Source organism: Mustela erminea, chromosome 3 (genome assembly GCF_009829155.1).
Source record: "Mustela erminea isolate mMusErm1 chromosome 3, mMusErm1.Pri, whole genome shotgun sequence".
Taxonomy (NCBI): Eukaryota; Metazoa; Chordata; class Mammalia; order Carnivora; family Mustelidae; genus Mustela; species Mustela erminea.
This window is the reverse complement of record NC_045616.1, coordinates 97,608,884-97,624,202: the sequence shown is the minus strand read 5'-3', so window position 1 is coordinate 97,624,202 and position 15,319 is coordinate 97,608,884. Positions and strand designations below refer to the sequence as shown.

Genomic DNA, 15,319 nt, shown 5'->3' with positions numbered 1-15,319 from the left:
TATTTTAAAAATAATTTTTTTTATAAACATATAATGTATTATTAGCCCCAGGGTTACAGGTCTGTGAATCGCCACGTTTACACACTTCACAGCACTCAGAATAGCACATACCCTCCCCAATGTCCATAACTCCACCACCCTCTCCCTACCCGCCTCCCCCAGCAACCCTTAGTTTGTTATGTGAGATTAAGAGTCTCTTATGGTTTGTCTCCCTCCCGATCCCACCTTGTTTCATTTAACCTTTTCCTACCTCCCAAACCCCCACATTGCATCTCCACTTCCTCATATCAAGGAGATCATATGATAGTTGTCTTTCTCTGATTGACTTATTTCACTCAGCATAATACCCTCTAGTTCCATCCAAGTCGCAAATGGCAAGATTTCATTTCTTTTGACAGCTGCATAGTATTCCATTGTATATATATACATCTTATCTTCTTTATCCATTCATCTGTTGATGGACATCTAGGTTCTTTCCATAGCTTGGCTATTGTGGACATTGCTGCTATAAACATTTGGGTGCATGTGACCCTTCGGATCACCATATTTGTATCTTTAGGGTAAATACCCAGTAGTGTAATTGCTGGGTCATAGGGTAGCTCTATTTTCAACTAAAAAGTCCTATTTTTTTTAAAGATTTTATTTATTTATTTGACAGACAGAGATCACAAGTAGGCAGAGAGGCAGGCAGAGAGAGAGGAGGAAGCAGGTTCCCCGCTGAGCAGAGAGCCTAATGTGGGGCTCGATCCCAGGACCCTGGGATCATGACCTGAGCCGAAGGCAGAGGTATTAACCCACTGAGCCACCCAAGCACCCCAAAAGTCCTATTTTTAAAGAAATAAATCCCTATGGTAAATCTTCATTCTGGTTTGGTAGACTGAACAAACACAGTAGGTGATTCTGCCTATGTATCTGCACCAATACCAGCCCCAAAGTCATGCTCCCTACCAGCATGAGGTATGGCAGTAATCCTCGGAGCCTCATGACCTTAAGACACCCTTCTCAGTCACAACCCTTCTCAGTCACAACCAACTCCATCCAACACCATCAGGAAGTAAGGATCTTAATAAGATATACAAGTTTCATTTAGGTATCCTGAGAACTAGAGACTAAGTCAAACTATTTCTGAGGTCACTGATGTAATTTGTCCAAGAAGCGAGATTAGCTAAAAACAAAACAAAACAAAATACCCTCTAAATCACTTGAACTTAATGTGTAAAGAGTCAGGAGAACCTGACAGAGTAATCTTGTGTTTTTGCTACACCGACCCAAGTCCATATTTGCCTCAGGAATTAAAACCCTGCACACTGGCTACATATGGCCTGGGAATATTTTTACTGACTTGGGCAGAAATTAAAGTATGTGTTTGGAAACCTCTGGATAGTTCATGTGCTATACAGTTTGCTGTGGTCCTCACTACGCCTTACTACCACTGCCCTCATTTATGTTACCTGCCTGGCCTCGGAAAGTATTTGAATTTGGACCCCTGATCTAGATCAGTTTCTATCAGAGCAGTCTGTCTCTACTTTCTTCTCAGCATATTTTACATATTCAGATGTCAGTCTCTTCTTGTAACTTCCTCACATCCCAGCCACAATTCTTTTTTGTACCAAAATTCAAGTAGTGACAAAAACAACCGAAGTACCTGCATGAAGACTCTAATACGTCTTTTTAGAACATTATAAAAGCTGTGATTTTGAGTGATATTTTTTGGAATTTATTTTGTTGAGTAATAATTTACAATCAGTTATATCTTCACATATAATATCCTTTTGCTACAGAAGGCAATTTGATATTATTAGTCATTGGACCATACTGAAGATATTATTTGACATCTTCAAAAGATACTTTACTTTTTTTCTAACCTTTCTGGATAATTTAATAATAAAAATCTGAAAAAAATTTTATTTTTAGACTTTGGATTTTATCATTTCTTTTTTTCTTCCTTTTTTTTTTTAAATTTAAATTCAATTAGCCAACATACAGTACATCATTAGTTTTTGATGTAGCATTCAATGATTCATTAGTTGGGTATAACACCCAGTGCTCATCACATCACATGCCCTCCTTAATGCCCATGTCCCAGATATTATATAATTCCTAACCAATTCTACATGACTTTATAGCCATACTTTGTATCCTAATTTAAATATACTATTTAAAATTAGCTTAAAATGAAATTCATGTTATTATAATGACTCCGGACAGTGCTGCAAATATTTTGTACTATTAATTTTAAAAATCACTGATACATGTGGGGCATCTGAGTGGCTTAGTCAGTTAAGCGCTTGCCTTCTGCTCAGATTGTGATCAAAGAGTCCTGGGATGGAGCTCCACGTGGGGCTCCCTGCTCACCTGGAAGCCTGTTTCTCCCTCTCTCTCTGCCCCTCCCCACTGCTCGTGCTCGCTCTAATAAAGAAGTAAAAGATTTTTTAAAAAATAAAATCACCAATACATTTAAATACCTTAAAGATCTTTGAATATAACACTGTCATTACTCATGTTTTGTCTACAAGCTTAAATTTCAAATACAAACCTATATAAAGTTATTTCACAAACTAAAACTTACTGTTCCAGAGCATATTGGAAAAAAATCCCTTAAATAAATAAAACATTACTTAGATACAATAAGGAAAAGTTTATTTTTCAGTCATGAAACTCATATTCAGTTAAGCATGAGTCTGAAAATGATGAAGTCAAAAATAAAAGTCTTTTATTTTTATGTATTTATTTGAATTAATCTCTACACCCAACAATGGGGCTCCAACTCATGACCTTGAGATCAAGTCACATGCTCCAAGAGCTGAGAAAGCCAGGTACCACCCAAGTATGCATCTGCATACTAATGATGTTGAAAGAAAGCTTCTACATTTTAGATCTTTACAAAATAAAGCATTAAGAAAACTTAATTAAAATTCTAAGGTGGTAAAGGAATGACTAGAATGAAGCAATGTTTTCAAAGAGAAACAACAAAAACCTTGCCTATGACCTTCCCCACTGTCTTATCTAAGAGTGCAGCTGTAATGAACTGATAAATGTTGACTCCTAACACTAGTCTTCAATTCTTCTTTTATGTTCAAAATATACATAGTTCTCTTATTCCATTGACCAGTGTGAATGACTGAAACTGCTTAAAATATCTGATTAAAGAAACTAAATTTTGAGATAGTTTTTGAGCAGTACCAACTTTCTATATTTATAAGAATCCATGTCATTTAAAGACAGTCACTTTAAAAAATATCCTCTAGTGATGCCCCCCACCAAATATCTCATTTAAAGCCAGTTTTCCAGCTATCGACCCAATGATTTTGAAGTTTGAGGTGAATGCCCAAGAAATAAGAAAAATCCATCCCTGGTTTCAGGCATAAAATACATAAAGACATGAATCTTACCCAAACACACACGGCCAGTTCCATCCAATGTGAGGCCTTCGGGACACTCACAATGAAAAGATCCTTTGCTATTGACACAGCGTCCATTTGGACAAACGCCAGGAAATACCTCACACTCATTAACGTCTGCAGGGAAATCAAGCAAGCAGAGGGATAAAGATGTTAGAAATAGAAAAAGCAGGTGGAGTCTTCCCATATAGTATATTCAATCTGTAATACAATGTGGACTATTACTTGAGTTGAACAGAAATATTCCACAACACAACCACCGGGTTTCCTAGGTACCAGCTGTGAAAATTACCACAGCTTTGCCTGTCCATAAAACTGCCCAGACACGCTCCTTTCCCAGCTGTTTTGTGCCTTTATGCCTAATGATGTCCCTGTAAAAAATTACCCAAAAGCACAAAAAAAGGAGAAAGGGGGAACTCTAAGCTGTTTTCTGAAAGTATTATTCTAAAGCATTTGTTGATTCCTTTCAGTATTTTTACTGCAATTTAAGGCTTTTAAAAATGATAAATATCTCTAAAGTGAATGTTCATTTTCTTACTGCTCTAAATACTTACAGTATCATCCAAGTATACACTCACCTTCACAAGAAACACCTTTAATCCTGGCAAACCCTCTTGGGCAAGCTGTATCTGTGAGAACAACAGACACGTTTTTTACTTCATTGTAAGAGAAAATACAATGGTTTTAAGTTCAGGGAACAGTATAATGGAATCTAAGTTGAATTGAATAGAAACCACAAGCTGGGATCTTAGAAGCCAAGTACTCCAGGTGCCCTCCATTCAATTCAGAGTGGCATATGACACACTGTGCTAATTCCAGGCAGGGTTGACCTACATGGAGATCTTCATAGTTTTTCTTACAATTCATTTTTGCTTTCACAATATCAGCTGGATTACAAGAAAGCAAGTAAAAAAGGCTTAAAGGAAAGAGACATCACATTCTGTTTGGACATTTGCAAACAAAATCGCTGGAGGGCATTGACAATCACCTAGCAGCTAAATACCAGAAATTCCCTTTCTTGTTGAAAATGCTCAAAAGGTCTGCTTACAGAAAAAGGATAAACAAGATACATATTTCATCAAGTGAATAGATTTCACCAGAGAAGATATTCTAGGGAGGGTAATGATCTTATGGTCTTCCTCTCTATGGAAATACATAGGGAAACAGGTGCCCGCCTAGCTAAAGGATCAGCTTTCCAAATGAGAAGCCCAACAGGAGTTCTGGGGCAGGCCCATACCTAGTTCACACCGTTCACAGGGGCTTCCCCAGGCAGCTCCGAGTGTGGCACAGCATTCCGACTTCAGAGTGGCTCCATTAATGTTCACCTCACAGCGGTTGTCCTGGATGTTGAGCCAACATGTTCCTTTCAGGCTGTCTGAAAAGGAGCAGGAAGGGATGGGAAGCTCTCTTCTCTGAAGATAATATAATTCACTCATATACAACAAAGGCAATTCTTACAGTACTTAACAAAAGCATGATTTTTAAAATGTTTTAATGTATATTTTTTGAGCAAATTTATGTGTACATGTATTTTAAAAATAGTATATTACATACACATAAATCAAATAATTATACCATGTACATCTCACAGGATATGACAACTAATACAGCTACATCTACAGATACTCTGTGAGTGGCGCTGTTGTCCAAGATTTTACGCTGGTATTGACAACCTCAGTGAATTACCACAACAAGATGATTACTTGTAGTAAAAATGCATAAAAAAGGAGAAAGGTTGATCTTTTATGATAAGATTGATCTTTTATGATAAATGCTTTGATACTTAAGATTTTACCCCAAAAAATTCCTTAAATCATTCCCTTTTCTTGTAGTCCCCCACCAAACATATCGCACACAATTTATGTCCTATTACAGAGAAACTGTTATTTCTCTAACTGAAGATAATTGTTTGATGAATAATTTACCAAAAAAATCAACAAGATGAAGAAAAGAAACATCGCCTATAAAACCACCACAAAGACACATCAGGGCTAGTGAGTGACAGATTTTTTTTCAGGTGTTTGCCTTTACATAGTATATGTGTAACATTGTCTCTAGTTCAAAAAGGAATACATGCTTATGGTGAACTACATGAAAAAATAGGAGATTTAATATAAAAAGGATATATATCCAACCACCTCATGCTCAGTGCTCTTACATTTTAGCTGTGTGTACAGCACACGTAAGTGAGGCTCTCCCTTCTGTGACTGCTGCGTGGCAGCCTTCAGAATGGTCATGAGGAATGCAGTCCCAGTGGGCAGGGCCAGGACAATTCAGGTAAAAGAAATCATACCCGAAGTTCTCCTTGCAGTACTGCGGCTCCCAGTTTGGGGCGCACAACATTACCAAAGTTCTAATTAAAATTGCGGGTTCCCAAGTGCCCAGGCGTGCGGCCCGGGAGCTTGCATTTGACAAACTCCTCCGGTGACTGCTAGGCAGCCTGTCTGTACAAGAGTTTGACAACAATTTAGCAACATATTGTGGCTCACAGCCTTGGAGAACAATAAAGAAAAAGTATGTTCCTATAATATTTACCTTAAAATTCATTTAATAATATGGTAAAGTTTCACTGCCAAATTCAACAGTAAAAACAAAGCATGGTGGGAAACAGAGAAAGAAAATTACAGTGAAATTGGCAGTGCCGGGAAGGAAGAAACTGTGGTTTCTGATTCCTTACCAGACACTAGCAGGTAGGAGGAAGTCCCCTGTAGCCTGAGGCCTTGGGGACAGAGGTCAGAATAAAATAACTGCATCCTTGACTAGATACAAAAAAGGACAGGGCAAAGTTGTGGAGAAGAGCTGGACGTCCACTTTGCTTTCTTCTGCTTTGAGATTCAGTTTGGGTGAAAACGGGGTGCATGTGAAAAAAAACTTTCTCATCAGACCATTTGTATCAGGACTCAAATTACAGGCTTTTTATTGGCTTTTCACATGTTTGTTTACTTACTTGTTAAAACGGCCTCTAAGGTACAGGTAACTTGCAGATGAGAAAAAGGAGGCCCGCAGAGGTCAACTAGTTTACCCAAGGTCACCCACCTAGTTTAGTGTCCCCATCACAAGTCAAGGCTACACAGTCTGATTTCAGAGCCTCCATTTTGCAACATCATGCTTCTGGCTGGTATGGTATGAGGCTTAAAAGTTACAAAATGCACTGATACACAGGTACATATTCATCTCTCTCGCTCGGATTGATTTTCTGTGTGTATATAGACATACACACATCAGATGTAATTACACAGCTATGTGGTCAGGGGCTGCTTAAGAATACTGAAAAAAATAAAGCAGGATAAGCAGTCTTGACAGTGTACATTGGAGAAAGACTGTTCTATTATCTAGGGCAGTCGGAGAAGTCCTTGCTTAAAAAATGACCTCTGAGTGAAGACTGTAGGGTGGTAAATATCGAGAAAACAAAAATGAGACAGATGCTACAGTAAAAATCAAGAAGAGAAATATTGGGGGCTTGGACTGGGGGGACAGTGGTGGTGAGAAGAGATTAGAATATGCATAAATGTCAAATACAATCAACAGGAATTGCTGACGGATTCAATGTGGTGTTTGAAAGAAAGGCATCAAAGATGGCTCCAAAGATTTTGAGGCTGCTGATTGTAAAAATGGAATTTACATTTCCCAAGACAGAAATGATTCTGGGAGACACAGGTTCAAGCCAAAAGACAGCAATTGTATTTTGGCCATGCTACCTTTGAAATATTCATTGGACATCCAAATGAAGACAATGTGCAGAGAGTTGGAAATCCAAGTCTGGAATCAGTGGGAAGGTTGAGGAATGACAGATACATTTGAAGGTCAATGTAGGGGCCATTTAAGCGTGACTGTAGATAGAGAAGGCAAGAGGTTCAAGGAGCTGACCAGGGAGACACTTCAAGCTTGAGGGCAGGATGATATGGAAAATGTAACAAAGGAAATGGAGAAAAAGGGGCCAGAAAAGTAAAAGAAGAGAAGACCAAAAAAATGGAAAACTTGAGAAGGTGTGAGTGAAGAGCACTGCTAACACTGAAAATAAGAAAGAAGGAAGGACACTGTATTGATACCATGGAGGCTACTGTCCTTGCCACATCCATGGAATCTGAGGACAGCACGCAGACCGAAGCCAAAGATGAAGGAAATTGGTCTGGATTACAGGGAGCCATTGGATGTCGAGCCAAGTCATGTAGAAAAAGCTAATCAAATGTACTGTTCTATGGTATTTAATAATTTTCAACCAGAATACAAGAGTCTCTTCAAGCAATTTACAGAACAGTTTAAGATTAATTTATATTTAAGGAGTTTGCACAATATATTCTAAATCTCTAAACATTCTAAGTGTCTATCTAGTTGCTATATACTCTAACTTAATTTTACATTAGTAAACACACTGGGGAATCTTTTTCAGCATGTGGATAGACACATGCTTCCTACGAAAGAGCAGTTTGGAGGCTGATCACTGATTAGAGCCACTGTCAGTCCTATTAAAAAATTTTGTAGTTTTCCCTGTGTATGTTTTACGATCTATTTCCTTGTTAAAAGCTAGAATTTTGTTTTCATGTCTAAAATTTTAAAATGTTAAGTAAATTTCTTTCTGAGCAGCTCTAGGCTGGGATATTCAAATTTGATCACAACCAACAAAAACTCCTAACACACTACTGAGAAAAATAAAGTGGTGTTTAGTTGCCCAACATAATGACTCGGGAGTAAAAAGTCTTTGCTCTTTTTTCACTAATAAATACACAGTAAAAGGCCAAAATGATACAAGCTTTTAGGATAAGGCAAAAAACAAAGATACCTTTGATACCTAAGTGGCATATAGGTTTAATTTTCTGAGACATTAATTTATTGATTTTAATTGACAATTAACTGACATTAGTTAATGCTGAGTTCACTTCCTTTGAATAATAAAATGACTCTATCTCAGTTGTTAATTGTGGCCTAGCAAAAATATTTCTGCCTCCCCTGATCCAACCTCTGTCCCTCCCCCAGTGGAATTCTGTAAGAAAAGATGTAATGTGCTAGGCAGATGGCAGTCTATTTCCTAATATGGAGAGTTGAGCAAGGCTCAAATTTCATCAGCTCCCCCTCACTGAGAGATGAGGAGCTGGCATTTTCCCAAAGGACAGGTTTTCATTGATAAGTTTGTCCCTGGTCATTTCCCTTTGTGTAACAAACAGGTCCTCTACCATCCAGATAAACATTGTTAGCATCAGACATTATGCCGAAAACACTATTGTCTTTGACAAACATGAAGTGGAAATTCATATTAACTGGAAAACAAACAAAAACTGGAGATTTATCTGGTACTGTGTAGAACTAAAATACCTTCCTATCTGAAAATACAGATTGAGTTTACATTAAAAGTGGATACCAGCTAATCGTATGAATTGTCCTGTGCCTGGCCAAAGGAGTCACGGACACTGGTCCAGTTCTTCCCCTTGCATGTGCTGGACTGCTTTTTACAGTAATAGATCAGACCATTTTATACATGTCCTACCATCATTATCACAACCTGACCTTACATGTTTTCAAACATACAAAAAGATGCCAGGTTGGAAGTTTCCGAATCTTTCTCCTGAGAGATTTCTGAAATTAAGAAAACAGTTCTCTTTTTTTCCTTCCTTCCTGTGGTCCCTATACATTCATGATTGATGGGTGAAATAAAAAAAATAATAAATTCCTTCTATATGTTTAAAGTTTACAGTCTTCAAATTCTTGTCCTGTTAATGAGTCCCAACTCTCATATTTTTGTTTTGAAGCTTGTTATAAAAAGTATGCAGCCGGGATTTGAATGTACGGTACCTGGGGCATTCTCAGGGTAGTGAATGTAAGTATGTGTGTGGTATGCAAATGCTCATAACTTACAGCATAATAGATCTACTTACATGAAAGGAATGCTTCTTAGAAGCTAACAGCATTCAAGGGTCTGCCCATTTACACCATCATGTTTTACTCCCATCTCAATAATGAGAGCAAACAACTAATGCAACTCCTAATTACTAGCTTCCTGTGATCATGTTCAGTTTGCATCCATGGTTAAGGTCTGCAGTCCCCACTCAGGTTGGCAGTGAAACCAAAACCCCAGCACTGTGCATAAGTCTTACCAATACAGATCAATCCTGTTGAGCTGAGTTTACTGCCAGGAGAACATTCACAATTGAAAGATCCAAGGTTGTTCCTGCAGGCCCCATTGACACATGGGTTGCTTTCACATTCATTTATATCTACAATCCAGAAGGAAAACATTCTGTTAGAACTGCCATGTGTTTCTGGAAAATATTATTCCAACAAGCCATGCTATGCCAGAATGTCTGGTAAACTTGGCTCTTGCAATTTTAATATGGATCTATGAGGCATAAAGTGAATGGGGAATGGAGACATGAATTTCACAGTGTGGATACACACAGACATGGCTAGGGGCTCAGGAGGACTATAGGAATCAGCCAATATTGCAAAGGGGTTAGTGTGTTACTCGTCACTATTTCAGTGCAACTTTATGTAAATTGAATTGATTTCCCCCTCAATAAGATATAATTGCCCTGTGGGAAACCTGAAATCTGAATACATGGAAAGCAACATATATATTCCTGGGTACAATATGTTGTGCACAAACAAAGGTTGACTGTTTCTGTCATCTGTGGCTCTGGGAGCTTTCACAAGAAGTAAAAAGCCTGTATTAGAGACAATGTATCACAATGTTGGCTTTCACTCCAAATTCCTGGGTACAAGTCAGGAGACTAGGATGAAGCTTTAATACTGAGGAGAGCATTCTCTTCCAGGCCCCTCTACCTGCTTCTCTCTTCAGCCTGTTCACATTTAGATGTATGGTGTGGGAAGTCTGTTAAAGCACAATTGATTTTGGTAAAATTAAAAAAAAATCACTTTCAATTGCTTAGAACAGACCTTTCCTATCATTAATCTGAGTTGAGTCCTTAATCAAATTAGACCATGTAATATAAACAATTGCTATTGAGGGTCAGAAGTAAACAGAGCATGCCCATGTTCTCAAGTGGTAACTAAAGCAAATCTGAAGCCAACAGAATTAGTTTAACAGGAGTTAATTAAAAATAAATACAGGCTTCGGTCCAAGTAATAGAAACAATATCCAAAACTGACTGTATAAATTCAACCGCTCAACTTAAAGAAGAGATGCAAAGATTTCTTTTTGTACTTGGTTAACTATGTGAAATAGGTCAGCATACCTCAAGACATTTTTTTGTTGCTGTTGAACACAGGTTTCTGAGTTCACCACAGCACTTTTTTCTAAACACCTCTTTGAATTGAATATCAAATACTATATTGAGGAAAACATGAAAATAATTAAAATGCTACAATGCTTTCGCCTGAACGTCTCAAGTCAATATAAACCAAACTGGTCTTGAAAAGGCAGGGCTCACTACTCATCTGCAAGTCTGTGGACTTGAAATGCAAATTTAAAAATCAATGTGGAAAATGGCTATGGACTTTGTTACTTCAAGAAGTACACAGGTACTAATTTAATTCATGAAGTAGAAACTGAAGAAATATGAATTCATCTTTTTTTCTTCAGGTTGTTTGTGCCAAGAAATCCTCTTAAAGGAAAAATACAAGAGCAGATTTTATAAATACAGCACAGATTTGGAAAGAAAACATCTATTCCAGAGTACTGAAATTCTTTTAGTAAAAACACAATGTAAAAAAGGAATCAGAGAGAAAAAAAAAACCCAAAAAACAAAACAAAACAAAACAAAAAACAAAAAACCAACCCCCCAAACAAAGAAAACAAGGAGGGGATAAGTAATCTGAGGACAAACTATATATAATTCACCCATTAATTTCATTTGTAAGATACTCCCCAGAAAACAAAATGTCAGTAACATATATTTCCAAATTCCTATTCTAAATTAAGCAGTTATAAACTCCCAAACTATAAACCCATGCAATGACAGCTACAAATATCAAGTGTTTAATTTTTCTTTAAATACAATGTTTTTATGTTACAAATGTCATGGAATCAGGAATTGAAACAGTTCACTGTACATTCCTGGAAATAAACTTCAAAGCACATCTGGTTTACATTTAACTAGTTATGTCACTGGAAACACAATCTAAACCACAGTGCTTGCTGTAAAAATGTTAACTTTCACAGACTCACAGAGCTCAGAAAAAACGAAAATAAATTTTTTGTAACTTCAGTCTGAAATATCAGAGGATCTTTATTATGATTGCTATTTATTATATATTTAAAACAGCCTGTTGAAAACATAAATGACAAGAAAATTAGTGACTACAGTAAATATATACAGAGAAAGCATGAATCTCGAGTGAATCTGCTCATACTTCCCTGCCTCGTCTTTGGAAATTGGTTTAGAAAGAACAGAAAAAAAGAGAAGTGCTTTGGGCAGATACACTTACTGTGTGAATGCAATGGCAGAAATAAGAAGACCCAAGGGAAAAAGAGATTTGTGGCCTTAAAGTTGTTTTTTTATTTCTTTAAGCCACTTAATAAAATGCAAATAACTTAGCAGTGGGAAGAAAGTGAGAACTAAGTTATTTAGTTAGGTTTCTCACAATAAATCATTTTTATTTCCAGCAATGCTGTAAGACTACAGCCAAAATAGTTCTCTGTCATTTCTCTTCTCTACATAACATGAACTTCTTTCCTAGGAATGACAGATACATATTTCATGTTAAAGAAAAGGCTTAGATTTATCAGGAACAATTATCCTCTGGACAAAAATAAAGGGCACTCATTCTAACCAGTCCTGTTGCCTGATTTGGTATTAATGTTCCTCATGTGTATGTAATCATCCTGCATTTTATTATTAAACATTATTAGCTCCCACTCTTTGAGTGTTCCTACAGGCAGGAGAGTCCCCGACCTTTGATTTATGTTTTGGTATTTGGGCCTTTCGTACCTTTCAACCCCATTTTACCTGTTAAAATGGTGGGAATATGCTATAAATATCACTGACAAATTCAGTATACAAATAGAACTTGGACCGAACTAATTCAAAGACAGTTCAGTTTTTCCCATCATGTGCTTCTTTCATAATAGCACCAAAGGATATTGTGACTGTGGACAGGGAAACAAGTTCATCAGCTTCCTAGTTAAACCAAGAAGGTGTCCTAAAGTGCTCTTGCTTTCAGTGCTTCTTGACATTTAACATAAGCTTATCCTCAAAAACAAAATAGGTAAAAACTGAAAAAGGGCAGTGGGAAAAAGAGCAGAAAGTCAGGAACAAAGTATGAAGTTTCTCAGAGCAATTCTGAAGGATGACAGGTATCAGAGCGGGGTGGGAATGGGTGCTAGGAAACATTCTAGGTGAGCATACTGGCAAAGCCTCTTTTCTGTCTGACAGAAAGATCTTCAAAACTCTATGGAGAAGATGAATCCTCAAGTACTGTTGAGTGCTCTTCTTGGAGGAGCTCCTCCAAAAGGACAGTTAATAGGACTAAGTTTAGAGAAAGTACATTTTGTCCAAGGTTCTCTTTTATTTTTTATTTTACTTCTTTTTTCCAGGCTAATTACTGTTTTTCAATGGCCCCTCCAATTCGATCCAAACTTAGAATCGCACTTTGTAATTGCATTTCATTGATTTTGGCTGAGTCACTCATGTTCTGGCATGTTGTTCAAGTCCTAACTTATTTCTGTTCACAAGAATGCTTTGAAATGAAACAATAAGACAGAGAGAATGTTAACGTCTTTTTGCATCATATTACTATTGCCATTTTCTTGGCTATGGAGTCACTAAGAAATAAATACTTTAACAGATAAGGAAAGGTCTGTTCAAAATAACTAAAGATGAAATCTTTTTTTTTTTTTTTTAAATGACTTTGGCAGCAGTTTCTGGATTCGAGAATGTCATCAAACACTTCTACAGGCCCACACAGCGAGACTTAAAAAGAACAATGACGAGTAGTCATACAACAGATTATTCTGAGAAACACAGCACTTTCATCAAGGAACAAAAACATAACTGATGCATGCTGCCTGCTTAGCTGGTATCTCAGCAGAAATGAGGCTTTTTGTCATGGAAGTCACTCACATAATGTCCCCTGTACAGGAATGTAGTCAGAAGGAAATGAAGACGTTTTTAAAAAGTGATTTATGATCTAGAACCCCAAATAATAACTTTTGAATCATCAAATAGGAAAACTTTCTTAGACTATAAATTTATATAAGGTGGCCATTTCTACTCAAGCCCCAAATATTTTCTGGGCCAATCTCTGAGGCATATCAATCATGTCAGAAATAAAATGCCTCAGGGCTGACCTTGCCATTACGACTCGGGGTCTCCAAGGCCAGTGTGAATGTGTCACAGTAGTTTTTCAAAGGGGAAAAGAAAACAAACAAAAATCTGACACTTAATTTCAGCAAGTAAAATGCACTGGCTCTTTTCACTTTTCTCCCCACCGCTAACTTCAAAGTGTTTGTTGAGATTGTATCTGAATGGAACAAAAGTGATCGATTTTGTATACTGGGTTAGGTACATGCTATTTCCTTTTTTTCTTTCTTTTCTTTCTCTCTCTTCTTTCTTTCTTTCTTGAAATAATGACCTATTTATTTAAGGAATCTCTACACACAATGTGGGGCTCAAACTCAGGACCCCAAGATCAAGAGTCACACACTCCACCTACCGAGCCAGCCAGGTGCCCCAGTACATGCTATTTCTAAAACTGGCAGATGAGCTGAAAGACATGATTACATTTAAACAATATTCAGACAACACTCTGTTTTCTATCTTATTTCATCCATGTACTTAAGGAACATCTGTGCCTATCTAGGTACTTACTACTCACACGTAAGGCGAAGAAGGTGGCTCTTACCTTCACATGTCTCTGTTTCAGTCCTGAACACATACCCAGGGGGGCATGTGCAGCTGTAACTCCCAGGTGTGTTTCTGCATAGGCCATTGTCACAGAGCAGTCTGTTGACCAAGCACTCATCAATGTCTGAAAGCAACCATTGGAAGACAGGAGATACATATGGGGAAATGGACAGCTCAGCGACCAATGAGGTTTTATTTTTATTTGTTTTTTTCTCTCATCCTTCCTTGATTTCATCTCTCCTTTTAGAAAATTAGTATACTTTTAGTCCAAGTATAGTTGACATACAATATGATATGAGTTTCAGGTCCATAACACAGTGATTCAATACTTATATACATTATGCAATGCTCACCATGGTAAGTGTAGGAACCATCTGTCCCCAGCCATACAAAGTTCTTACAATATTGAATGTATTCCCTATGCTATACTTTTCATCCCCACGACTTATTTATTTTATAACTGGAAGCTGGCACTTCTTAATCCACTTTGCCTATCTCACCCATCTGCCCACCACTCTTAGTCTTTTTATGCCCAAAGCACATTCCTTGATCTTAAGCAAAATATATTTGGTTTTACTCATATGGGACATTCCTATATTGACAGCTACTGTGAAAATGTTTTGAAGTCCCTGGAATGAAAATACACACACACACACACACACACACACACACACACACACACTTTGTATTTTAAAGCACTGATGAAATATATAAAAAAATAAACTGACTGCCTATATATTTATTTGTATGTATTAAAAAATATCAGATGATTTCTAAAAATTTTTTCTGATTAAAATTATAATAAAAATACATTAAATGGCAGCTAAAGAAAAGGTGTTTACTACTCTTTATGCACTGTGTTTTTACTTCAGAAAAAAGGTCATTTTTAATGGGAAATTAATGACCTATTTTGTATATCCCTTTAGCGGTCCAGAACAGCCTAGAAAATATCTACAGCTTAGGTTTAAGAAGCTCACACTGAATTTTACCTTCTTATCCACATTTATTTATTTATTTATTTTTTAAAATTTTTTATTTTTTATAAACATATATTTTTATCCCCAGGGGTACAGGTCTGTGAATCACCAGGTTTACACACTTCACAGCACTCACCAAAGTGAC

The 15,319-nt window shown here is 37.1% G+C and overlaps 1 protein-coding gene across 1 annotated transcript in view; it reads right to left on the bottom strand.

Moving 5' to 3' along the window:
• FBN2 (fibrillin 2) overlaps positions 1-15,319 on the bottom strand; it is a 252,722-nt gene that overhangs the window by 76,231 nt on the left and 161,172 nt on the right. Inside the window, exons 19-23 of the mRNA XM_032336836.1 lie at positions 14,196-14,321; positions 9,491-9,610; positions 4,639-4,776; positions 3,980-4,030; positions 3,393-3,518 (exon numbers count right to left, since the gene is read on the bottom strand). Coding sequence (XP_032192727.1) covers positions 3,393-3,518; positions 3,980-4,030; positions 4,639-4,776; positions 9,491-9,610; positions 14,196-14,321 — 561 coding nt within the window. The remainder of the gene's footprint in view (positions 1-3,392; positions 3,519-3,979; positions 4,031-4,638; positions 4,777-9,490; positions 9,611-14,195; positions 14,322-15,319) is intronic.